This window comes from Borostomias antarcticus, assembly GCF_949987555.1.
Source record: "Borostomias antarcticus genome assembly, chromosome: 1".
In the NCBI taxonomy this organism is placed as follows: domain Eukaryota; kingdom Metazoa; phylum Chordata; class Actinopteri; order Stomiiformes; family Stomiidae; genus Borostomias; species Borostomias antarcticus.
In genome coordinates this window covers 22,848,015-22,873,975 of record NC_140234.1, presented here as the reverse complement: position 1 = coordinate 22,873,975, position 25,961 = coordinate 22,848,015, and the positions used below count along the sequence as shown (strand labels likewise).

Below are 25,961 nucleotides of genomic sequence, written 5' to 3'. Positions count from 1 at the left end.
AAGTGCTTGTCGTAGATACAGTGTCTTACATATTTGTTCAGGAATGTGTCTTGTGCCATTGAATGCACTTAGAAGAACAACATTGTTCCCCTCAAATGAAAAGGTGGACGTCGCCCACAGTGGCCCAAGATTAACCAAAGTTTGCAACAATTTTCATACCATTTCATCTGTAATCTGTAGCAGGTTGTCGTCATCAGCCATTCGCTGGTTTATCTGTAGCAGGTTGTCGTCATCAGCTGTTTGCTGGTCTATGTGCAGCCGGTTATTTCCATCAGCCGTCTGCTGATCACAAAAAAATTCAAAGTCAATATGATGAGGTAATGCTAGAGAATGGATATCATGAAGTAGACCACAGCTGTGTTTGGGGAGGACTTTGCCTGTTTGTCTTGTCTGATTGTCTTGTCTGATTATTAGACCTATACAGGACCTGATGCACGGCACCTGAATGTAGATAGATCCCCCCTGCTTACAACTCCATCCTAGGAGAACCACGGCACAGAATACTAGCTACTTCATTGTGTTGTCTTTCCATTTCTTCATCATGATCTGTTCCATAGTTCTGCTGGTCCATCTCCACGAGGTAAGGAATACGGAATTAACTATTGATCATTTTTACCTAGATAGTACGGCAATGTCATTACTGGACAAGACATCAGACTATGGTCACAATGAATAATCAAATTAATAAAATAACAAAGTTATGTTTCTTGTGATGTGTCATTTAATGCAAACAGCTGTAAATACTGTAAATAATAATATTAGCTAAAAATCCCAGATAGCAAGCTACAAGCCCTAACAGTACTTACATTTGTGGTGGTGCCAGTCTTTTCATGGCTTTCCTCTTGCCTTCTCCATCTGTATCTTGTTTGCCGTGGTGGGAGTTTAGACTCAAATAGGACTTGTAATGCCCAGGCATAGTGACATCCTTTTATTTGTCCATATAAGGTTATATATAACCTTATTTTATAATAGCTAATATTTCGTATTTATTTAGTGAGCCCACTCAACCGCCACATCATCACTATGGTAAGTAACAAGTTGCTTTTGCTCTAGCTACATCAAACAAGCGCGTGCAACAAAGTATCTCTGATCTTCCAGCGAACAGCTGATGTATGTTTTAAATTTGTGGTCAAGGGCTTGCGTGCCAAAACCGTTATTTGAGCCGTTGGCTTGACTTGCCGAGTGACATTTCCTAGAAACAAAGCTAAGGTTATCTTAACCCACAGCTAACGTTATATCTATTTATTTGTTGTGTGCTTGAGGATGTTTAACAACAGAACGGTGAGGGGAAAGAGGGCTGGGAAGAGTAACCTTAACGTTACAGTAAGCGATTCAGCCGGTGACAGCGACCATTGTAAGTAACTTACGGTAGGCTAACTAAAGTAACTAATGTTAGCCTTAGCGTGTAGTGCTACTATAGTGTTACTAGTTCTCTTTCAAACATTCGTTTCAATGTTCACCTATGGGATGCGCTTGCGCGGACCCTACGACGGAAGCTTTTATACAATGTCTGTCCTGATTGGACAGACTGGCAAAGCGTGACAGGAGGCCCCGCCCTCCCGGGTTATATACCTGCGTCACCGCGCCAAACGTCATTCTCGCTTTCTTCCCCGTTAAGATTTGTGTGAACCTACGTTTGAGTTGCCAGCTCTAAAGGTACTGTGTCGCTTAATGGCTCGCAGGCAGATTCAGTGACCGTTTTGGTTGCTGTTTTCCAGTCAAAGAGCGCGGCTCGGTGTTCCTTAGAGTGTGCCTTCTCTGTGAAGCTAACTGTTGCTTAAGGTTGCCGACCGACAGTACGCAACCTGATAAAAGCACAGTTTCCCCCGCTATTTTAGCTAATAGCTCATTTAGCCTCTTGGCTGCTGCTCGAGGTTGCTGACCCACAGAGCAGAACCCCACTAGCACAGCCCCCCGGGACGTACCCTACCGGTGTCCCGCTGGTAACGTGCGGTTAGCCCTGCTAACGTTATATTCCCCCCACACCGGGCTAACTTGGTTAGGAGTTTTTCCTGCCTGCCAGCTTGTCACTTACCATCTCTGCTCCTTTCTTTCAGAAAGTTCTCAGGATGGATCACAAACCTTGTGCCTCGGGTTGTGGCAATTACCTGGTGGCCAAGGACCGACACACACTGTGTGTAGGGTGCCGATGGAGAGCCGACCGACAGCAGTCCTCCTCCGAGGGAGCCGCTTGTGCCCTCGACGGGGCTAGAGGATGATGGCTGGGGACACGCCATGGACTCGCTCCTCCCCATGGCGGGACCGAGCCGGGTTCTCGCGATCCCATACGACGACCTCACCAACGAGGCTAGCATGCCTTTCGATGAGCAGGATGGGCTCCTAGATCAGGGGACGGATGACTTCCCTCCCCCGGGACAATCCGGTCGGGACAGCCCTGCGAGCGAGCCTGGAGAACCAGATCTCTCTTTTCTGGAACTTTGTAGGAGGGCCTCCCACAGGCTCGAGGTCCCTTGGCCCACTCCGCTAGACCCCCAGGAGGGGCGCCGGAGTATTTTCAAGGGGAAGATCCTCGTCTCCGCCACTCCGCTCCCTCGCCAACTCCTCTCTCTGCACCCTGACTTCGTCGCGGGCATTAAGATGCACTGGGCCCAGCCTCAGTCAGGTAGGATCCCCATCAAGGGATTCTCCAACCTCGATGCCCAGGGTTTGCAGCAAGAGGGGCTCGCTGAGCTCCCGGCGGTGGAGCCCGAAGTAGCGCACCATCTGTCTCAAGGGACTCGCCTCCCTCCAGCGATGGAAGCTATCTCCGGGGCTAATCACCGCGTGTACCGGTCTTGCGGCCAGACTGCATGTGCCCTGAACGCCCTCCTTGCGGCCTACCAGGCTGAGCTTCTCGGCGACTTGGTGGCTCTTCTGCAGGAAGGCCGTTCGCCCACGTCCCTCCTCTCGGAGATCCGTGCGCTGCAGGATTACACCCTGGGAGCGGTGGACGGAGCGACGCAGACCACCGGGAGGACCATGGCTTTTGTCGTGGCCTGTGAGAGAAGGGCCTGGCTGGACCTCACTGCCCTCCCAGAGAGGGCGAAGTCCCAGCTGACGGATGCGGAGGTACACCCCCATGTCCTGTTCGGACCGGCTCTGACTGACCAACGCGCGGTCGAGGGCGCAGGTCACAATGTGTTTATTGTCAAAAGAAATGAAATCTGTAAAGTCCCTGCGGCTCCCCCCCGTCGGGGGAATCCCTTTCTCCGGGTCCCCTCGCAGAACGGGTGGAGAACTGGCAGAACGGGTGGAGAACTGTCGCGCATGCGCAGTCCACCCGTGGGTCTTAGCCACTGTCTCACAGGGCTACAGGCTTCAGTTTGCCACAAAACCACCCCCATTCGCAGGGGCCGTGTTTTCGGCGCCTCATAATCATATTCATAATATTCATAATATTATATTCATAATCATAATTCCTGCACACAGGCGTTTTCTCTTTCTCAGATTTGCTTATTGGGGCGTAGCCTACGAATACCTGATGGTTCCGTTCGGTCTCAGCCTTGCCCCCCAGCTCTTCCCCAAATGTGTGGAAGAGGTTGAGGTTGAGGGGGATCAGAATCCTGGCATATATCGACAACTAACTGCTCTGTTCCCCGTCACGGGAGCAGGCAGTCAGGGACACAAACACCCTGTTCACGCACCTGACCGCACTCGGTTTCAAAATAAACCTGGCCAAGAGCTCGCTGGTGCCGGCTCAGTCAATAGAATACCTGGGTATCAGGCTCAATTCTATTACGTTACGAGCTACCCTGTCGGAGGGACGAGTGGTCTCATTCAGACAGTGTCTGGCCCACTTCCGTCTGGGGGCTTGGGTTCAGTTCAGGGTGTGTCTACATCTCCTAGGCATCATGGCATCTACTATCTCGGCGGTCCTGCTGGGTCTTCTCATGATGAGAGATTTTCAACGGTGGGTCAAGGGGCTGCACCTCTGTCCTCACCGTCATCTGCCTCGCCTAGTGAGGGTGTCCAAATCTTGCATCTTGGCCCTAGCTCCATGGAGGGATCCTCATCTTTTTCTGGGGGTTGTTTCAACCAGAACGGTAGTTTCCACGGACACAGCCCTATGGGGATGGGGCGCGGTTTGCGAGAGCAGAGCTGTGAATGGGCAGTGGTCCCCTCGGCTCCGTCTCGCCCACATTAACTATCTCGAGCTAACGAGCTAACTAGCCCCTCTCGGCCCTGTAATGTAGAACCTAGCTAGCTGCGGTTAGCTAACTAACGTTAACTGCGACAAATGGATAGATAACGTTAGATAACATTAGCTAGATAGATGGGGGAATTTGATTGTTGTGCAAGGAGATTGAGACACGGGGGGTCAGGGAGAGTTGAGGGGCGGAGGCTAACGGTAACCGACCGCTATTCCCAAGGTCCGCTATTCTGAAGATTGATTTCCATTCATTGGAATAGCGGCCCTCAAGCCTTTTGGCAAAAGGTCCGCTACTCCGAAAATAAAAAGCGGTCCGCTATTCCGAAAACTAGACCGGTCAGAGGGTGCGTTTCAAACTGCCGGTTGCAATGTTAACTAAATCGTCAGCACTACACAGTAGGCTATAGCCTAACATACAACAACAACAACAATGTTTAGATATGTAGCCCGGAGGCAATCTTGGTTTCACTATAACAATACGCAATACGGCAATCCTCAGTCACGAATGATAGGCCTACCTATGCCCTAGCTCCTCTCTCATGGCCATCAAACAGCATTTGTGCGCGCAGGAACTAATTATATTATTAAAGTATAGGCCCTATGTGGTTAGATTTTATGGTAAAGTGTACATAGAATAGCCTACAGAAACGAAATATTATTATACAACTAGAGTAGCCTAATAGCCTACATTTGATTGTTGTTATATGCTATGTATATTAGACATTAGGCCTATAATTGAAGAATAATAGGTAGCCTGCTATTCTAAAGCCCAGTTCAGTCCAAAGATTCACAACAAGACTTATAATTCTAACCCTATTCTATTATATTCTCACTTATTGCATGTCGTTATGCGCGTCATGCTTTTCCTTATAATGTTGACAATGCACTCCTCGGGGAAGCACCTCAGGGTGGTCGAACCACAACGAGATGCACATGAAAACCTGCTGGTTTGAACACACAACGAAGATATATTTTTTATTTCCATTAAAGCAACAACTCAATAATCAAAATCCGTAGTAGGCTAGACTATGGATTTCAAAATCAGCTTTTCAGAATAGCGACCTTTCAGAGCTTTTTCGGAATAGCGAACCTTCGGAATAAAGACATTTCCGAATAACAACATGTAACCAAGGCTAACGTTAGCTGCGAGTGGTTTAAACATTTCTGCTTCTTGTATGTCCAGAGTGAAGTCAATAGCAACAGGCCGAGGCAGAAGCGACTGGGATCTGCAGCTGGGAGGTCAACTGCGGCCCCAGTACCCCCTAAAAATGACCTCATTTCAAATATCCTTGCATAAAATCGAAAGGTAGGAAAATGTCTTCTACCAGGTGTCTGCACACTACCCCAACCAACTCTAACTACCACTGTTTGTGTGTGTGTGTGTGTGTGTGTGTGTGTGTGTGTGTGTGTGTGTGTGTGTGTGTGTGTGTGTGTGTGTGTGGGTGGGTGGGAGGACACAATAAGCAGGGGTCTGGTGAATTTGTATGCACCAGTTTGAGACTTTTCTGCATCAGTTTACAGTGGAAATGTGGAAAACTCCAAAACCAGGTGACAGTTCAAAATATAATGGAATTGTATTGTTTTTAAATATTTATTCTCCTGTAGCCTACCTTTCTCATTTAATATTCTCCCTGATGAGTCAACAGCCTACAGTAGGATCGTAGCCAGCTAGCTAGCCAGCCAGCTTGGCCATATAGGCTACAGTTAGGGCAATGTTACCAGTTTGTTAGCTAACTATTGCTAACCAGCATAAAGTTACTAGCTTATGTAAGTCTCAGCCAGTCGCAAACTATAAACCTGTCATACAAAAACGTTTTTGGAAGCCCGATTTTTCTTTAGGAAGCTGAGACATATGCTCCACACCAACACTCCTCACTTGCAATTCTCTGCAAGCAAGTCCCGTTCGCGTCGTGATTGGCAGCAAGACCGAACAATTGCATGTGAATAGAGGGAGGTAGGGCAATTGGCTCTCTGAATGTTTACTTTTTGCCAAAAAAGCCAAGAAAAGAAAAATAAACCGATAGTTTTATCAGTACATTGTAAAATACTTCTAACTTCTTCAATGATGAAGATATTGAAAAAGTGTACCTAATGTTCTAATATTTTTTAGGGCCCCTGTCAGTCACAGGCCCTTAGAATCATCCTAACTTTTCTCCCCCATACAGCACCACTGCGCTTCAGGTTGATTAGGCAAACAGCAGAGAAGTCCGGGCTGGAAGAAACTCTACACCGACCCCTGTCCAGATAGTCCTCATGCCCCCCTCCATTGCAAATTATGTCCATGTCATAATAAGCAGTCTCTATTGTCCCAACTACACAGTCAAAATGTCCATATCAACTCTCCATACATTACATTGCAATTCCGCACTCCAATGTTAAGTTGCCTCACATTTCCATAGGTCATTTCCCCATAGCGACACATACTCTCTAGAGGCATATTGAAAGTCTCTGTCAAAAATACTGTCACTAAAGTAATTACAACCTCCAATGCTGCTTGACATTGGTGGGTGCATATGAGGAGAAAGCAATATACAGGGAGGCTTGATAATATTGAACAAATTATTCAAAGTTTTCTCCAGGACAAGGGCAGTGTCAGCGTGTCTGTATGTCAACCAGATGCCGTGACAGACGAGCTCGCTTGTAAGTTTTCTGGATGCAAGGCCAGGACACAGATTTTATGTGCTTCTGGCAACTAGCTTGTTGTGATTCTTATTTTATTGCGTTCTTTGGTACAGTAAGGCACTTTTTTATGAGTGTGGGAATGTGGTCCTCATGCTGTAACTAGACAAAGGCACTTTCCATCGAAATGCTTTAAATGCTTATTGGAAGTGCTTGAGAATAGCAGAAGGGTTAGCTCTACAGTATGTTTGAGTATGGAAGCAACCTTCTTGAGTTTAATAGGAAATAAATATGAATCCAAACGTTATAAGTAATAGCATAGTGCTAAAATGTGGGTGGGACACCTTTAAGGTATTCCTTGGTTTTCATAAAAACGGTCACAGCACATTTGAAACCATACAGGGTACCTTCTTACCCCACGGTGAAGTAGGATATTAATTTAATTTCAACATCCCCACACCATCAAACTAAATTCATGCCACTTTTGATATCTACTGGATTTCATTGTTCTTTTGAAAGAGCTGAGGTAGCTGGAATGTGGAGGACAAGTCGGGGCTGTTTTCTGGACTTGTAATTCAACTCTCTGAGCTGTTTATTCTGATCCAGCTGCCACTGTTACATGACGTCATTTCCACTGTACACTAAAAGATCTGTGCCATGCCAAACAATAATAAAACACACTCTCTCCCTTGTTTGATAACATTTAATGGTCCTTTGTTTCTACAAAACTTTTTAAATACTTTGTTATTATTAAATATTTGCTTTTAAATACTGTGACTTCTTGCCTTGAACAGTTTAATTTTTAGAATCATAAATCTTTTCTGAAAACTTGTTGTCCAAATTGTTGTTCCTCTAGTCAACAACTGATATTAGTCAAGTGTCTTATTTTATATGTATACTAACAATGTCCAGAAGTGGTCCTTTTTAAGTGCTAAGACAAATTCATCAATCTCGCCCTACGCCTCGGTAGCCAGGACCTCTCTCTCTGTCAACTAAGTGCTGACAAGCAATGCATTCATATTGTTTTCTTAGCAAAGTAATTGCTCTGACCTATACCTTGCAAGTCGTCAACCATGTTTGTTTTTAGAACACTTAGCTCGTTTGGAGAGGGGTATGGTCATGTCGTCCATCTTGTAAGGGGAAGTGGAAAGGTCAAAGGGTCATTGTGGGTGGTTGACAAATCCCTAAAGACTTTAATTTACATTTTTTGATATCCTCTTTTGAACATTTCCTAGAGCTTAGGAGAAGAAGCCATACAAAAAATGTGTATGTAGGAACAGATAATTTTATTTAGTCTAATTGTTGCAGCTCCTAAAAAATGTCAGTAAGGTCTCTAGAAAAATCCTGCACTTCTTTAAACATGGATACTTCTCCCAGTACTTGATGTTGTATAAGTAGACCCATAGACATAATCTATCAAAGACAATTAAACATCATAACTCTCTTAGAAGTCTTATTTGATGTTTTCAGGTCTATATCACTTATGTTTGGTTCCACATACTGTTTCTGGAGCTTTGTTCTTGGAGCTCGTACTATCAAAACTGCCATGACCTGTGTTGACCTAATTTTTTCCTCACGCTTAACACCAAGGAAAGATTGGGTCCTGTTGTTTTGTATTTTCAATACTCATAGAACTCATCATGACATTTAGAGAGCTGCTCATTAGAACTGGATCTATTCATAAACATCCCTATTCAGAGTCACTGAATGCCATTGCTAACGTGTTTCCAAGCCTCATACTTTACTGTAAAAAGGATGATGTTCGAGCAGCTGGCTAATGGTTTCTCATCACTAGCTACATATTTTCATATATCACCTTTGACCCCCCTCCCATTGCACTCCTCCTCACCTCCATCTGCCTATGACAGAGGCGCATGACCTCCTCGCCATTAATAACGTTACACAACTGACAAAGGCATATTTGTTTTAAACTGAATAACAATCCATCAAATTATAAAATGCTATCTTCTCGCAAGAGGAAAGTGCCAATTGAAGAACGCTGAATAGCCGTTTCCGTTGGTTAAATGTGACATTTACTGATCCAAACTCTATAGATTATAGAAGTATTTTAAAATCAGATTTGGTGTACGTGTAGATACACTAGATAGATAGATTATTTTGAATGTACCCTGGAGATGTTCTTTTGACAACAAATGTGCATTTCAAGAGAGAAAATGCAAATGTTAAGTGTTCCACTGACGTACAGTAGCTAAAGAGAAACTTGTCATCCGTAATGAACAACAGAATTATACAACAACACATACTGTATTACATGCTTGTCTCACCTTGACAGTATCTGATACAAACAAATTGGAAATGCAACAAACAACATCATTAACATGATAGCAGGAGGGGGATCAAAGCAAACTCAGAAGGGCATGCTGGGATGAAAGGAGGTGGAATGGCCACTATCTATGAGGAAAAACTGGCAGTAGTTCATAGCAGAGGAAGATGGAAGATCAAGATTACAAAGCGCGCCACTCTGCAACTTGATAGCATATGTTACCCATGGTTCACCACTCAGCTTAGGCCCCGCCCTGCAGCTGGAAGGGGAAATTGGCGCAGCGTGGCTTAGTTAGGGGGCCGTGATGTGTGGCAGCGCTGAGATATGGAGAGAGGCCATCGTTCATTACCGGCTGCACACTGACTTCACCTTGATTAGCTCGGTGCTGCCAAATTTCCCCTGCAGAGTTGCCGAGTCAGGCACGCCCGTGCTAAAGCCTTGCCCTCAAAAGGGGGGTTATGGCTATGACGGAAAATGGCAACCACACAACATGGTGACAAATAGGGTTCTGAAGACGGTTAAGCAGAGAAAGCGAAGCGTGGTGTTTTTCTAGAAGGGGGTCAGCCAGCTCACAAGGGACTATTTCGCACAGCACATGACCTCTGAGCACTGCAAGTGGAAGGAATGAAAGTGTGTACAGTGTGTCTCCAGCGGAAGAACGCTGTTAAGTGGCGGTTGCTGTAGTGCGTGGGTTGCGTGTTAGTATGGGTTGTGTGTTATGAGTGATGCTTGTGTAGTCCTATGGTCATTGCACGAATGAAGAGGAGAGGAGGCAGTGGCTTTGTTTGTAGAAGTGTAGTGTTTTCATGGTGTTTGAATCTATTGTTTATTGAATCTGTCATGCATCAAGTACTGTAAGTACATATCTGTCCTATTCATACTGTAGTTGTTTTCTTCTGTTTTTGTTCTATGATTGGTCTACAGTGATCAATAAATCATTAATTTCAGAGCATTGAATTATTGTGTTGGACATTATTTGCTGTCGGTTGAAAAACTGAGCAGATATGAAAATGGGTAACCTTTCCCTTGCCTATTTTCTTGTCTGGGGAGTTATCATAGATGTGAGGTTGGCACTGACAGAGCCAATGACTCAATTTATACATTGGTGGCTGGTGGTCAGTTGCTCTAAGATGGTGATGCAGACAATCACACATAGATGCAGTGTATTGGCAATAACCTAATCCTATATCACACAGTATAAATTTCACCCGTACTCTTAACATGGAGTTGCATGTTCTCCCTGTGCTCATTCGGGTTTCCTCTACAAATAGAACCCCAATATGAAAAACATGCAGGAGAACAGATGCTCTTCAGTCCTGTCCCTGACTTGGTCCCCAGGCGCCACTGATGAGGCTGCTCACTGCCCCTGGAGGAGGACAGCTGGGATGGGAGAAATGCACTTTGCTGATGGAATAGTGTTTCTTTTCACCTGTGGATTTCTAGAAAGTGGTGTGTGATGGCTCACTCTTACTGTATAGAGACATCTCTATAACTATAAAAATATATTTTGGTACAATTCCTCCTGCTCAGATCATGTCTTTCCCCAATACTCAGTGAAGAAGTGCATTTTGAATTTAGAATAAAAATCAGATGTTGATTTAATTGCCAAGTACCTACATTTTCACAAACAAATAATTTGACTCATCGGCTGGCGCACAGAGGACATAACATAACAAACACAATAATACAAGAAGTGAAACATTATTTATATATATCGGCACTCTCGTTGTGCATCTGAGTGCAGCCATTACATTATTGTTCATGCAATTACATTAACAGCATTTTGGGGCTGTAGATATAACCATGATCATTTTAACCACAGCCAGGGGAGCAGCTTTTGACTGTAGGCCACATTATGATTGTCTGTGGCCATCCAATTGCCATAGCAACAAATGGTCCCCCCTTCAATATTTCCTTTAGATTCATTTGCATAGTGTGTCCTCTTCCAAGGTCATGTTATTTGCATATGCGTGTTCCCTCTTGCAATTAAGCAATAAACCACGAGACGCCGTGTGTTATAGTGATTTTATAACAGCTAGGGGGCGTTGTTAGGCACGACGTGAAGCGGAGTGATATGCGGAATGGAATGATATGCGTTCCCAGGTGTGTGTTACAAAGTATTTTAACACGGCTTCCAGCCAATCAGAATCAAGAACCAGAACTAACCGTTGTATAAGGTGATGTTAAATGGCAGTAATGACATGGAGGCAGTTATTAAATCAAGGCATGACATCAGCCGAGGTCGTGTCTGGCCTCAAAGAGGATGTTGTGGAGACAATGTGCTGGACTGATGAACTGAATCTGCGAGTTTTGGTGCTGTATGTTTCTTTGACATGGGCTTAAACAAGATGTTTGGTCATCAGTAATATATTACATTACAGTCATTTAGCAGACACTTATATCGACTTACAATAATTACATTTAATGTAGGTAGTCAGTGTACTGCTACTTGCCAGAACCTATACAGTAAGTGCATCTCATTTCTAAACAAGTGACTAAGAGCATAATCTAGTGCTAAAGCCAAAGTGCAAGAGTAGCAAAATATAAATACCATAAGTGCTTAAGAGGGTATATCCTGGGTACTTGAAGAGGTGAGATTTGAGCCTGTGGTGAAATATAGGTAGCGACTGCTGTCCTGACATCAGTGGGCAATTAATATCAATTTAAAGTTCCCCTCACCAGAGAAAGAAAAAAAATTGCTTAACTAATCAGATGAAACTGGTTTTAATTGTAAATAATTAAATGATCCAATTAAGAGATGCTTGGTCAGTGACAATGACTCTGCCCACAGCTAAATTGTCTTTATTTTCATTCAGTGAGATGTGTTTAATATCTGTCATGAATATTGCATGGTTCTTTGCTTTTCATGAACAGGTTTGACACAAATGTTAAGTAGGCTATTATTATTACCCGACAAGTTATAAAATGACTCAAGAAAAATGTTGACAGGTCAAACATCAAACCCCTGGCCTACTAATTCATGTGAAATCATACTCATTTACCTCATTCTTCTTTTACTTCTGGCACTGATTGTCATGGATGTTAAGCCTATTATAACTGAATACAGATATGTGACCAAGCCAGCCTCCTTTCAATTGCATGGCATAATATTTAAAAAACAAGGCAAAAATACTGTATGTTTCTTGCAGGAAAATCTATTTGAACCGCATAACAAGCTTGTGTTATTGAAAGGAGTAAAGTTATCAGAAGTGTCCATTGAGTGCCACTCTTAGACAAATTCTCTGTTCACACACCCCTTCAAATGCCTAGTGTTCATCAGAGACAATGCAGGGTGTCACTGGAGGGCCCGAGAGAGGGGGCCACGGGTAAACCCGTTTGTGTGAAGGTATGCATCATTTAGTTTAGATACGCTCATATTACCTGGACCCCATGTGAAAATCCTGTGGCCAGGCTCGACAAACACAGCATACAGTACTAAAGGGCTTTTCAGCGTTTTGGGGTAACGTTAGTATGTCAGTAACAATATCCTGTCTCAGCTTTTTTTTTTTCCTCGTGCTGTTTTTGTTATTTTTGGTGATTTATTTTACAGATGTCCATTGGGCCAAGGGTTTCATATGGACTTTGGAAAAAGAGCACAGGCTATTTGTGTGCCTTGATCCATGCTATTGCCAAAATAGGGATCAGGGCTTTGAGCTTATTCGCACTTGGAATTCCTTGTTGCTGGAAGACACCTTTGGGAAAGATTGGCAAGATTGCATCTCACCTGTTCTGCGAAAAGAGCTGGAGGGACATTGCTCTTTTTAGCAAGTGTTTGAATTGAATATACTGTGTTTAAATGTCAGTTGTCTCTGTCAAGAGGAAGGGAGCAGATTAAATTCCACGGTAGATGTGGTATGAGCAATAGTCATACATTACATGCTGACTCACACCTCACCTCAGATCAGCTGATATTCCCATCTACTGTATGTAGAGATGTTTGACAATTTGCAGAGGTTCACAATCAAACATTTTTATTGCCCTGTGCTTTTGAAAGAGTCCAGCCATTGTAATTATTTGTACATGCTATATCCCACTGATGACAGTATGTTAACTGTTACAGTAATTGTAGCTACTGACCATACTGACCTCAGTGTTTCAGTTCCGTCTTATTGATAGAAGGTTACAGAAAAAAAAACATCTAGCTTAATATTGTTTGGCTGAGATCCTATCAGGTATTCTAGCTTTGTGAGACCATATTGATACTGTACTAGCATACAAGTACTAGTAGGCCCACCACCATGATTTCTTTTATTATTGCTACTTCTCAGTGTATGCATATAACCCATGTTACAGGCTTACCCAGGGCGGGATTCGAACCCACAAACTCCTGCTTGTGAGGCGGATGCGCTAACAGTTGCGCCAATAGGGACATCCCTCTTGGAGGACTCTGAGGAGTGTGTTTAACCAACCACTCACTACCACTACTTGGGACTCACAAGGACACTTTGTCACTCGGTTACACTCACCCCTCTAAACTCACTCCACACCACTGGGCAGGGTCACAGCACCAATGTAACCGTCATAATCTCGTTTGCGTTGTGTTCAACAGTTCAACCCATGTTAAGGGCTCGCCCAGGGCAGGATTCAAACCCACAAGTACTCCCGTGCTTGTGAGGCGGACGCGATGACAGTTGCGCCAATTAGGGACGTCCCTCTCGGAGGGGCTGCCAGCGCTCCTCTGAGGAGTGATTGACTCTTGATGGCACGTTGTCACTCGTTTACATGCAGCTCGAGGAGGCTACGAGAGGGGGCGTGGTCAACCTTGGAGAGACAGATGGTTTCATAACAATATGGATGGTGCTCACTATTATGCATTCTACCCAATTTATATGGAAGTGTCATTATTTAATCCGTTGACAAGAATATATTCATCAATCAATCAATCAAAGCTTTATTTGTATAGGGCATTTCATACACAGAGGCAACACAATGCGCTTTACAGAGAACAAGGGAGGTGGGCATACGACCCACCCCTACATATTCCAGAGGGAAGCAAAAAAACAGTATCACCCAGGTGCCAGAAAAGTGAGCTGTAAAAATTCTTCCCTGACCTCTCTCAACGAGGCAATCAAGCAAGCTCCTGGAGTATGTTTGTCTAACGGCTAAGAACATAAAGCAATAAATTACATTTTCAGAGTAAGAAGGGCTAAAAACATCATAGGAGAGACATAGCAAACACTGGTGTATGTCTGTGCGTGCGTGTGAGTGTGAATGTGCCTGAGCCCAGATAGAGGCAGGGGTTGGGGTAAGGTGGGAGTAGGAAAAGGATACGGACCTGGGTTAGGGTGAGGGGAAGGGGATCTGAGCCCAGGACTGGTGTATGTCTGTGTGTGCGTGAGTGTGCCTGGTACCAGGTAGAGGCAGGGGTCGGGGGTAGGGTGGGGGTAGGAAAAGGATACGGACCCAGGTTAGGGTGAGGGGAAGGGGGACTGGGCCCAGGTCCAGGCCTAAAGCCGGAAGTGGACTGGTGTGTGTACGTGTGTGTGTGTTAATTAAATGCTACGACATCCACAGCAGACACAGGGGTATCTATCGGACTCTGCTGGTGTCAGTGGGGCATCCACTGGACCTGGTTAGAAGATAGGAGGGAGAGAGTGAGGCACTAGGGAGAGGGAAGGCAGAAAAGGGTTAGTAGCACGCAGAGCCATAAAAGCAGCCCAGATATTGAAACAGAACGTGCCCGTTGCAGGCCTACCTGGAGCGAGCTCCTGGGGTATGTTTGTCTAACGGCTAAGAACATTTATAGAGCATTAAATTACATTTCAGAGCAAGAAGGGCTAAGAACAGCATGGGAGAGACATGGCAAACACTGGAGTATATCTGTGTGTGCGTGAGTGTGAATGTGCCTGGGCCCAGATAGAGGCAGGGGTTGGTGTAGAGTGGGGTTAGGAAAAGGATACGGACCCGGGTTAGGGTGAGGGGAAGGGTATCTGAGCCCAGGACTGGTGTATGTCTGTGTGTGTGTGAGTGTGCCTGGGTCCAGGTAGAGGCAGGGGTCGGGGGTAGGGTGGGGGTAGGAAAATGATACAGACCCGGGTTAGGGTGAGGGGAAACCAATGCTGTAGTAGGAAAGAGTTTTTTCCAGCTCAGGAGGCTGTCCAAGGTCAAACCTTTTTTATCACGCTGTGTTTTTGAAAATGTAATACATGCTTTTAAGACTTCTCGTCTCGATTACTGCAATGCTTTGTATGTTGGTGTCAGTCAGGCCTCTCTCTCTCGCCTGCAGTTAGTCCAGAGCGCTGCCGCTCGTCTGCTAACTGGTACACATAAGCAAGAGCACATTACCCTGGTACTGGCTTCGCTCCTCTGGCTTCCTGTGCGTTTTAGGATTGATTTTACAATTTTGCTGTTTACTTTTAAGTGCCTAAATGGCTTGGCACCCATCTACCTCTCGGAACTGCTGGAACCCTATGCTCCTTCAAGGTCCCTCAGGTCCTCTGATCAGCTTCTCTTGGTTGTCCCCAAATCCAGGCTGAAGCTCATGGGGGATCGGGCTTTCGCAGTGGCAGCCCCTAAGCTCTGGAACGAGCTGCCTCTGCATGTTAGACAGGCCCCCACTCTGTAGGTGTTTTAATCACGCCTCAAAACACACTTATATTCTTTGGTGTTTTCCTGACATGGCCTAAGAGAGTTGTCCTTTTTCATGTGACATACTGCGTATGTTTTACTATGTACTCTTTATGTGTTATTGTTGTTTGACTTGTACAGCACTTTGGTCAACTTTGTTGTTTTTAAATGTGCTCTATAAATGAAGTGGTATGGTATGGTTTGGTAAGGGGGACTGGGCCCAGTTCCAGGCCTAAGCCAGAAGTGGACTGTATGTCTGTGTGTACGTGTGTGTGTGTGTGTGTGTGTGTGGAAGTGGACTGGTGTATGTCTGTGTGTACGTGTGTGTGTGTGTTAACTAAATGCTACGACATCCACAGCTGACTCGGGGGTATCTATCGGACTCAGGGTGGTCTACTGGTGACAGTGGGGCATCCACTGGACCTGGTTAGAAGGTAGGAGGGAGAGAGAGAGGCACTAGGGAGAGGGGAGGCAGAACAGGGTTAGTAGCACACTGAGCCATAAAAGCAACACAGATATCTCTCTAGGTCCTGGCTAGTGATTGTAGGCTAGGCTGAAAAGGTACGTCTTGAGATCTCGCTTGAAGATTTCCATTGTTTCGGCCTTTCTTAGGTACTCTGGCAAGGTGTTCCAGAGGTTGGGGCATCGAAACTGAAAGCTGCCTCTCTGTGTTTCTTGGTCCAGGCTTTTGGAAATGTTAGGAGTTCAGTACCTGAGGGCCTGAGTGGTCTGTTGGGCCTGTAAGCATGTCTGAAATGTATTCAGGTGCGTGACTGTGGAGAGATTTACAGTATAGACTAATAATAGTATTTTAAAGTCTATTCTAGAATTGACAGGCAACCAGTGTAGTGATTTTAAGATTGGTGTGGTGGGTGTCCTCCGTCTAGTCTTAGTGAGGACTCATGCTGTAGCATTCTGTATCATTTGTAGTTTAGAGATTGCTTTCTTTGGTAGGCTTGATAGTAAAACATTGCAGTAGTCCAGCCTGCTTGTGATGAAAGCATACATTAGTCTTTCAGTGTCAGCCTGAGAGAGAAACGGTTGCATCTTGGCAATGTTTCTTAAATGGTAAAAAGATGTCTTTGTAATATTCTTGATGTGGTTTTCGAAATTAAGATCTGTATGACACCTAGGTTTTTAGCCTGGCATTTGGTGTCAATTGCCAGAGTTAAATGTGCAGATAGCTTCTCTCTTTCAACTTTTTCACCAATGATCAGTACTTCTGTTTTGTCTTGGTTTAGCTGGAGGAAATTATGTGACATCCATACTCCATAATTGTGCCTTCACCTGATATGACAGACTATTGCAGTGATGGCTGATGTACAGTATGGGCAAATTAGGTAAGAAATGTCAAGTTCCTCTCTTTCAAGTGGGAGGAATATACTATAGCCACCATGGGATACTGTAAAGCGACTGTTTTAGTAGTAAATCTTCATACAGTGAGGCATGTATCCACCAAGAGTGAGATAGCCAAGCCCTATTTTCATTTTTTTTCATCTGAAACCTTTCTTACTGTGTCACAACGTTTCATTGATGAATTCGATGTCATGTGTGGGCATGAGAGTATCTGCACCTGGCCTAGCCTGGCCGGACAGCACTGTGAAATACAGCCCGAGCAAAGCGCTGAGTGGACTATTCATCATAAAGCCATAGAAATGCATTTCTACGTCTTCCATTAACATCCTCTTGTGTTTTCGCACCTGCTACAGTGATCTGTTTGCTGTAGTGACCGTGGAAACAGCAGAACATGTGGTTTGCAGACTCGGCATAAAGTGTGACGGACCATTTGAGGGATGAGTGTGTTTTGTCTGTTACTGTTTAGGGGAGCTGAAGAAGGAGAGAGGCAGAACATGACGTGTAGGCCTACTTTTTCGTTAGAAGCAGGGGTTAATTTGGGCCGGGGCTATCCAGGATAGGTTCCCAGACGTCATCAGCTGGAGCTCAACCCCAGCACATCTATCATCAACATAACACAATATCTTTACGGTTAAAATAATCTTGGAAGAGTCTGTCTGACGTTTTTCTTGGAGTTGACTCGTCAGACGTGTCCTTTCGGTTTCAGTCCCTCTAATGGGCCTGTCCAATGGAAGACTGGATCATCTCAAAGATATTTGATATTGTCCCCCCCCCCCCCCCCACACACACACACACACACGCACACACACACACAACAAATCCCAATTCAACCGCTGGTTAGGAAAGACTTGGTGGGACATTGCAAATGACGCCCTATTTTCTTAATTAGGACGCCGGATCTGTTGTTTGTCATGGCCAGATGGTGAGACTAATGTGCTCAATATACAGTGTTCAGATGCATGCCACTGCCCGAATAAAGCAGGTATCTCAGTGCGATTTAATTGGCCGTTAAAACAGAACGTGGGGCCCAACAAAGACGGAGCAGCCCTGCATGGATTACGCTACTGGGCTATTAAGTGGTTTGAAGCATACAATATCAATAAAAGTAGCAATTTACTTGCATAAATACTTTTTATTTTTTATTTTTTTAACGTCCTATAATTATAACGGACACGTATATCTATCCAGTCATTCATAATTTTTCATTTCACCAGCGGATGGTGTTTTTTTTTTTTAAAGTGCGCATTGCCTAGCCTATTATTTTCCTCCATCCACAGTGATTATACTCCACTAGCCTACTATACGATTATAAAGGTGTGATTTATTTTAACAAAGGGTTTCGTGAGATTGCTAATCCGAGTTATTCCAAGACTCCTCAACGAGATTTCCCGAACGCACCATCTGTCGCACCTCCCTCTGCGCGCAGCGATAGCAGCGAGCGCACTAGTTTGTGCCTGCATCCCTCGCGCCCCCTCCGTGTGTGTGAGCGCGAACAGTTTGCCTGGGCGGATTAATTCGTGTTGTGTGTGTGTGCTACGGCTGCTTCTTGTCACTCATTCTGCGAGCTGCTGGCGTGCGTACCCTGGCAGCGGCGAGGACAAATTCTAATAGGCACATTGATACTAGCATAGTTGGAAAAACGAACACATTTTCCACCTCAAATCGACCGGCCAATTCCATCTGTTCTTCAAGGAGAATATCTTTGTGAGACGTTGCAATGCTTCAAACAAGGGATCTCATCTGGACATTGCTCTTCTTTGGCTATGCAGGTAAGATAACGTTTTCTGAATTGGCGAGGCTAATGGAAATTAGTGAGATAGAGATGCGCCTTCACTCAGTAGTTATTTGACTCCAAGTTTTCCTTTCTTGTGTTGGTCGAACAGCATCTCAGCTCCGTTGGTGCACATTGCGTCTCATCTGTGCCACTAGAACGGACAGTTACTTTCATCACCCTGCCGCCTTGGGATTTCCATAGATTATGAACACATAGACGAATGACCTACAGTAGCATATATGTGAGGGTTTTGGTAATACACGAACACCATGAAACGGACACAGAACTGTAGCCCACGTTTTCGCATCTTAAATCATATCCGATCGCTTTTTCTTGGTGTTCCGAAATGCTGTTGTTGAAAGTAGGAGTTTATACGTGGGCTATTGTATTTAACTGGTAGTTTTGCTGAGTTTTTTTTCCCCTGCAGTAAGATTTGTTATAACTGAGGTGTGGGTTAGCTCCAAGGAGATGGATGGGTTCGGGTCTTTGGAGGAGAGTCAGGGAAAAAAGCGCGTCAATGGAGCTTTGAAATATAGGAATAACCCCCCCCCTCAAATCAGTGCATGCGTCTGAATTAATCTGTATGTCTATCATTAAATGCACGAAGATTAACGGGCTCATTAACACACAGGCTATTGTAACCCCAGTTAGTTTTCTCAGCAGCGTAGCCTAGGCTACTTTGGAACAGATGTGGCCGCATCGCACACGTTCACTTAGCCTACTGTAGGAGCATCGACGGAAGGGGATGCTTTGTTTCAACCATAAGCACCTGCAAATGAATTGAGAGAGGCACTTGCTCTTAAACTCTTTAACTGGATTCAGCGATATTTATTTGGGGCAATTTTCATTACGATTTAGGCTATAGCCTATCGAGTGTGGGTTTGAAGTATTTTTTTTTTGAGTCGGCTGATAAAGTAGGCTATTATAGCTTATAGAAAACATCCAAAGGCTGGTTTATCAGTTGCAGAGTTTCAGCTATTAACTTGAAACATTATTGGTGAGAAAAAACATCGTTGTTTTTTGTGAGCCAACTTGTAGGCGAACACAATTCATTCTCCCCTTAGGTTTGTATTGTAAGACACGTAGGCTATTATGCGGGCTTGAAGGGCTTCATGTGATGGACCAAACCCTGCATTCTAGTCAGGGCTGTTATGGCCACTGACTTGTTCCGAATTGAATATTGATTTTTGGAAATATGGTCGCACGAAATCTCTGGCAAATAGAGTGTGTGTTTGTGTGTTTGTCCTGTGTTGGGGGTGTTGGATGCTTGCTATCGATGCTATTCAGAGATGCTCCGTTGTCATTATGAACTCCGTGGTAAACAATGCTGTCCAATCAGAGCGCGTGTTCCTCGGGCGGGAGGGGACTTGTTTTCATTCTCTCTCACCCTCCCCCCTCCTCTCCACCCCAGCCCCCCCCCCCGTCCTCCCGTCCTACCCCCTGCCGCCAAACCCCCACACCCTTCAAAACTTTTCATTGAGGAAAACAGGCGGGTATTTCACAAATTATTTTTATTTTTTTTACAAACACAAATACCATAGGCTACATACATTGAAATGGGGATGTTTTTAAGTATATCTTTGATTGCATGTAGTTGTCATGAGGCCCAGGGAACAGTAGGGGGTATTGAGAGTAAATTATGCTCCAGAGAAAACTCAGCCTCTTCAGTCCATGGCAGGGATGCGAAAGTAATGAATTTCAGAAAATTGACTAATTGGGCAACTATAGTCATGCCCCTTTGCAAAGACATACATTGATCATAGTATGTGATTGGTCTTGCATTGAAGGCTAGTAATGACAATACTCTGCTAGGCAGGCAGATTTGAACAATTGTACAGGAACAATGTAATTAAATCTATTCATTTCTAGTTCCAGTTCAAAGAGGGGGACTAACAAATTAATAGGGGGACAGCCATGGCCACAGTCCAATAAAGTCCACAAACCACCAGAACTGGAATACATTAAAATTTATTTTGAGAGGAAAATTCAGTTGATGAAATGAAAATGTGGCATATCATGAAATGTGGCACATCGTGAGTCATACCACAGAAAGACATAAAGATAAATGCTTTGGTGAGTCAGATGGGATTATTAACAGTGCTGGTTCTGAGCAATTCATGTGAACTGACAACTTACCAGCCAGATTGGTTCATTAGTCGATAGAAGTTACAAATTTAAAAGCCACAATTATCTTCCCCTGCTTTTTTCCTTACATCACCATTGGCTCTGAGCTGGTTGGTAGAGCTTGTGCAGTATGTGCGGTTACTCCTGTCACCCTTTAAATATCGAACAGAGTAACAACGTGATTTGTGACTTGAGGTGGTAGTGCGGAAACCCAAGGCTGTGGGGGGGGTGTGGTGTTGACATGTTAATATTAGTATGCAGCTGTTCTCATAGCACACATGCCATTAGCTGTGTCACTGGCACTGCTAGCCAAAGGCCAGGTCCTGCCATCTGTTATCATCACATACAAAACACTCCGGGCATCCCGGCTGGTGTTGTTTTGTGTGGTCGCTAGAACCGAAAATATGTATGCATAGCAAATTTCAAAGAGTGCTTTAAAGAAAGAAAAAAAAAGGTTGGTGAAAAGGCCTTTCTAGAAAGTTTGTTGTGTTCATGAGCTGACCTCAAGATGAGGGCGAAGTTTAAGATTAGTCAACAGTTGTGAAGGGAAGAAAATAAACAAATCCAAGATGGCTAACATATGGGACTTCGAACTTCTGTGGCAAGTTCAAAGCCACTATGAAAATAAAATTGCCTATTTTTGAGAGAGAAAAACTGTAAAAAGAAGCCTAACAAGGGAAAATTATAAGGCTTTCAGCCTGTTGCTTGGAAAGAGATATGAATAAAACATGCAGCTGTATTCAAGCTCTGTCTCTTTGCCAGGGGATGGGGGGATGAGGGTGGGCAGGTGCTCAGCTTCACTGTATGTGACACAAATACACTATAATGGTAACACAATATGCTACAATGCTACTGGTATTGGGACACCTTTTATTAGTGAATATTCCAGTGTTATGGCAGGTCTCCATACATGGGTTTAAATAACTGGCGGACCCAACGCCGATTGGCTGCAAACAATAGCTGGCATCGCTCGATTGGCTGGACCGGCTTGACGGTAGACAGGAGGGCGGGACCAGGCAGACCATCTCAACCTGTATGAGCGTGAGAGGAGAGACAGACAACGGAACAGCACACGCAACACAGAATACACAGGATGTAACAATGATAACCCTACAAAAGATGCCACACAACTTCATCCCACGCGTCAACATGATGTCAGTTGCATTGCTATTTCAGTGTAGTATAATATTGCACGTTGTGTAGTGTATATTATTTGTAAGGAGAGGATACTGTATTGTGATAGGGATTGATAAGAGAAGGTTTAGTTCATGTCTCCCATCAGTAATGATCCAGGCCCCCTGATCTCCCACTGAGTGCCCTATTGGGGAAGAAACTACAACCTCTTTAAAGTTGTATCGCTCCATCTGGCATCGCTCCCGCATTCGATTCTGTGATCAGTGCTGTTTGTGTTCACTTTTCACTTTGTCTCCAGACCGCCGCGTCTAGTGTTGTTCAAAGTAAGAAGTGGAGATACGGCTGCAATTCAATTTAGTGAGGCTGAATGTGATTGTCTGTGCTCTGTAGATAAGACACATTTAGAGGAACCGATTTCATCCTTAGGACAAGTGTTCTTCGTGGACTATCAACTAAAATAGCCCATGTGAACCGATCCAGTAAAAGTATACATTTGTCTATTTAGTTATTCCATATGTGATATGTGAGCTGTTTGGAAGCTTTGGGTCCATTTAGACCTGATGTCACAGGATGCGTGTTGTACTGTATATTAATAACAACTACAGTATGTAATGACCAAATATTGGATCATCTAGTTCAATTCATCAGCGGAAGCTGCTGCACCATCATTAATCAAAGCCATTTCATAATCAAATTGACTCCACTGGCAGCTCATGCTAGATTTTTCCATTTGCTGACTGTTTGATAAGGAAGGACCGTCTTGCATATTAATAAATTCATGAATAGGGGCCCAGACTGATTTGCATTGTGTAAGCTCTGTAGGCATCCTATAGAATACTGGAGGGAAAATAGAAAAAAAAAAAAAAGGGGTTGTCAGACTGAAAAGCGACCCCCCCTCAACTCCCTGCTCTCTGAATAGAGTTTCTTCCTCACTGGAGTGGAAAGGCCTCGGTAAACCCGTCAGCTATGAACATATTCAGACATACAAATACACACTGATGATGATCAGCACACATGTACAAAAACGTCACACATGCACGCTATGATGGCCGCCATGGAGGACGGTGTCGCCCGCCCTCTAATTGACCCTCTGGTCAGACAGGCAGAGGAGCCCCTTCAGGAACAGCCTGACCCTGCCACGGACAACAGAGCGAGGTCCTTCTCCCAGCCACTATCAGACATGTTCAGTGCATCCACAGTTTGTGTGTCCAACCTTGTATACTGTATTTGGGTTTGTCTTGTATCTATTGTAAATCTCATCTGGATTGTGTTACTATAGTTGTCCGTTGATGCTGTAACAGTAACATACCTACTGCTACTACTACACACTCACACCCATCCCACTTCTTCTTCACATCCTTTCTTCTCATCTCCCCACACACAAACATGCACACGCAGCCTCTGTGCTCCTGGTTACGCCGCTGGCGTGGAGCAGACATGCAGGACTGGGGCCCGATGGGGTTATTGCCCCCCCAAGCCCAGGGGGTGACTCATCACTCTGATGTAATGCCTTGCAATGGCAGCTTAGCTCATCCTGGGGGGTTAAGTGCCTCGCCGCTGATTGGCCGAGCTGGGTTCCGCAGGTGCTGTGGACGTTGCTGCCTCCTTTTGTGTGTGAAGAATAACAGCGTAGTCTCCCCCGGGAGAGCAGAACACGGCAGGACGTGTGCTGCTCTTCCTAGTTGTTTACATCTTCTTAAACATGGCACTCCCATTCGGATGACGAGCAGCCTCGGCATCCAGCTGTCGATGCAAGGCGATACCTAGTTTGATACCTAATGAATTGGGCTGTCTCCCTGTGATGTATAATACAGTAGTACTACTTAGAACATTCATTTTAATGGAAAGAGACCGTCGTTTTTGTCTCAGGAGTTTCTCCTTTAATAGAATGTCTCCTGTTCTGAAAGTGTCAGCATGTTCTTAAAGGCCAATTAATTTCCATTACTATCGCATATTAAACGTTTCCCCCCTCCAAAACCGAGTCGAATCTCACTGGGGCCTCTTTCAGAATAGTATGTGCCGAGAAATTTAAATCGAGGCAAACACTGAGAAGCAAAATAATTATTGAGGTAACTAGAACAGAGAAATATTAATGAGGGCTTTCATTTAATGTAAGAAAAAAAAAAAAGGTGGTCTCTCGAAGCGAAATGAAAAGAATATTGAGTTCGTATCTACAGGCAATCATTTGAATTATATGGAGCTATCTTCACTTGGGTTAGATATTCTCTCTAAAAAGCTAAAATGGCAAAATTAATTTTGAGATAGAGGAGACAGCGACACTTGTTCTTTTCCATCCGTGGGGAGCATTTCCAGAAGGACTGGCACTGCTACTGAATCCCATACCTACCCAGCTAAGGGTGTGCATGCCTCCCTCTGGGAAACCAAAATGCTTTTATTCAAACGGATTGTCCGTTAGGTACAATTGCTGCTCTGCACATACTTCTGTTGTTTATCAGCAGACGTCATGTTAGCAGGCGCCAGACGTTAGATTTATGGCGGCGGCCTGCTTGGATGGCAGAACGGACTGCTGCTGTCCATTTAGAAATCAAATTTGAACGGCTTAATGAGCTATGATTGGCCAAGACGAATGCTGATGTTTTGTTTGTGCTCGGGCTGTAGCAGGTGGTTGGCAGACTGATTGTTGTTAGGTTTCCTGTGAGGGATTCATAACGTCCCTTGTGTACCGATGCCTCAAGTTTTAATGCTCCATTTCAACAGAAACCTGCCAAGTCATACTCTGGACATTAATTATTATGTTCTAAATGTCTCAGTTCCAAATGTCTCAATTTTTTTGGAAGATATGTTTTTGCAAACCACTGTAGATGAACACAACGAAAGATCTGCAAACCTACTGTATCTGACCTCAGATTTTATTTTATTATGTGAGGTGTTCTCGGACCTAGTATGACCCTTTCCACCAACCCTGAAGTGAGGAGACTCATTATGCTGTTTATCCTCAAGCCGCTCGGCTTCACAAGAACAGGAGTGGGCTGTGATTTATCAGGGTTACGCACTAAAAACAATATCAACAAAGAGCTTTTACAGAAAGAAAAAAACAACACTATGCAACCGGCAAGGAAGGAGGGAAGCAGACAAAGGTGGATGGGAGGAGGCAGGGGAGGGGGCGGAGGAGGAGAAAGAGCGAGGGGACAATAGAACGTGTCGTCGGGGAGGGGCCTTCGGGTCGACGAGTAGAGTGAGAGAGCGCGGCTGGAGTGATTGTTTTCTGTCGTTGTGTTCCAGCCCCATCATCTGTAATAAGGCCTGCTGAAAGAGGAGATGGGGCGCTCTTTCTTCTCATATGACCACAAATCCTTTATAGATAATCCTGAACCATGACCAATCTCAGACCTCTTAAGATGCTTATTTTTTCCCCTCTCATACCCAATATTAACGGCACCATCCCTTACTGATGAACACAAGACATGTCATAAACAGGTCACATTCATATGGCCTGTCGATGTTTCCTTTCCTTCCAAAAGGTTAACTAAGAAGAGCACATGAAATCTATCAACCACCACTTAGGAAATTATTGCAATGGCATCATGTTAAAGGATCAGTGTGTAGTTTTTAGTGGCATCTAGTGGTGAGTAGGCAGATTGCAACCAACTGAATACCCCCCACCCCCCTCCTTTTCCAATGACCTACGGTGGCCTGTACTGGCCCGTAAGGTTTTGTTTTCAATTTCGTTTAGCTTCATGTTTGTCGCTTCTTTGGCGACAGGATTCGCGCTCCCTTGATTCTTCTTGTGCTAAATAATAACTGTGATCCTCCATTCGTCAAAACTTTTCACAACAGAAAGTTGTGCTGAGCTGAAATGCTGATAACGCAAGTTTCGCTCATTATGTCCATTTCAGATAGTCTCTGGCTCTAGGCTATAATGTTATATTGTTAATTTAATAATGTTATTATTTACATTATTCATAATATTCATTAATTTTGCCGTACCATTG

General features: G+C 44.4%; 1 protein-coding gene across 1 annotated transcript in view; it reads left to right on the top strand.

Annotated features, from left to right (window-relative positions):
* Positions 1-18,693: 18,693 nt before the first annotated feature.
* ncam1a (neural cell adhesion molecule 1a) overlaps positions 18,694-25,961 on the top strand; it is a gene marked incomplete at both ends in the record, with an annotated part of 207,112 nt that continues 199,844 nt past the window's right edge. Inside the window, one exon of the mRNA XM_084437495.1 lies at positions 18,694-18,745. Within this exon, the coding sequence (XP_084293621.1) occupies positions 18,694-18,745 (52 nt within the window). The remainder of the gene's footprint in view (positions 18,746-25,961) is intronic.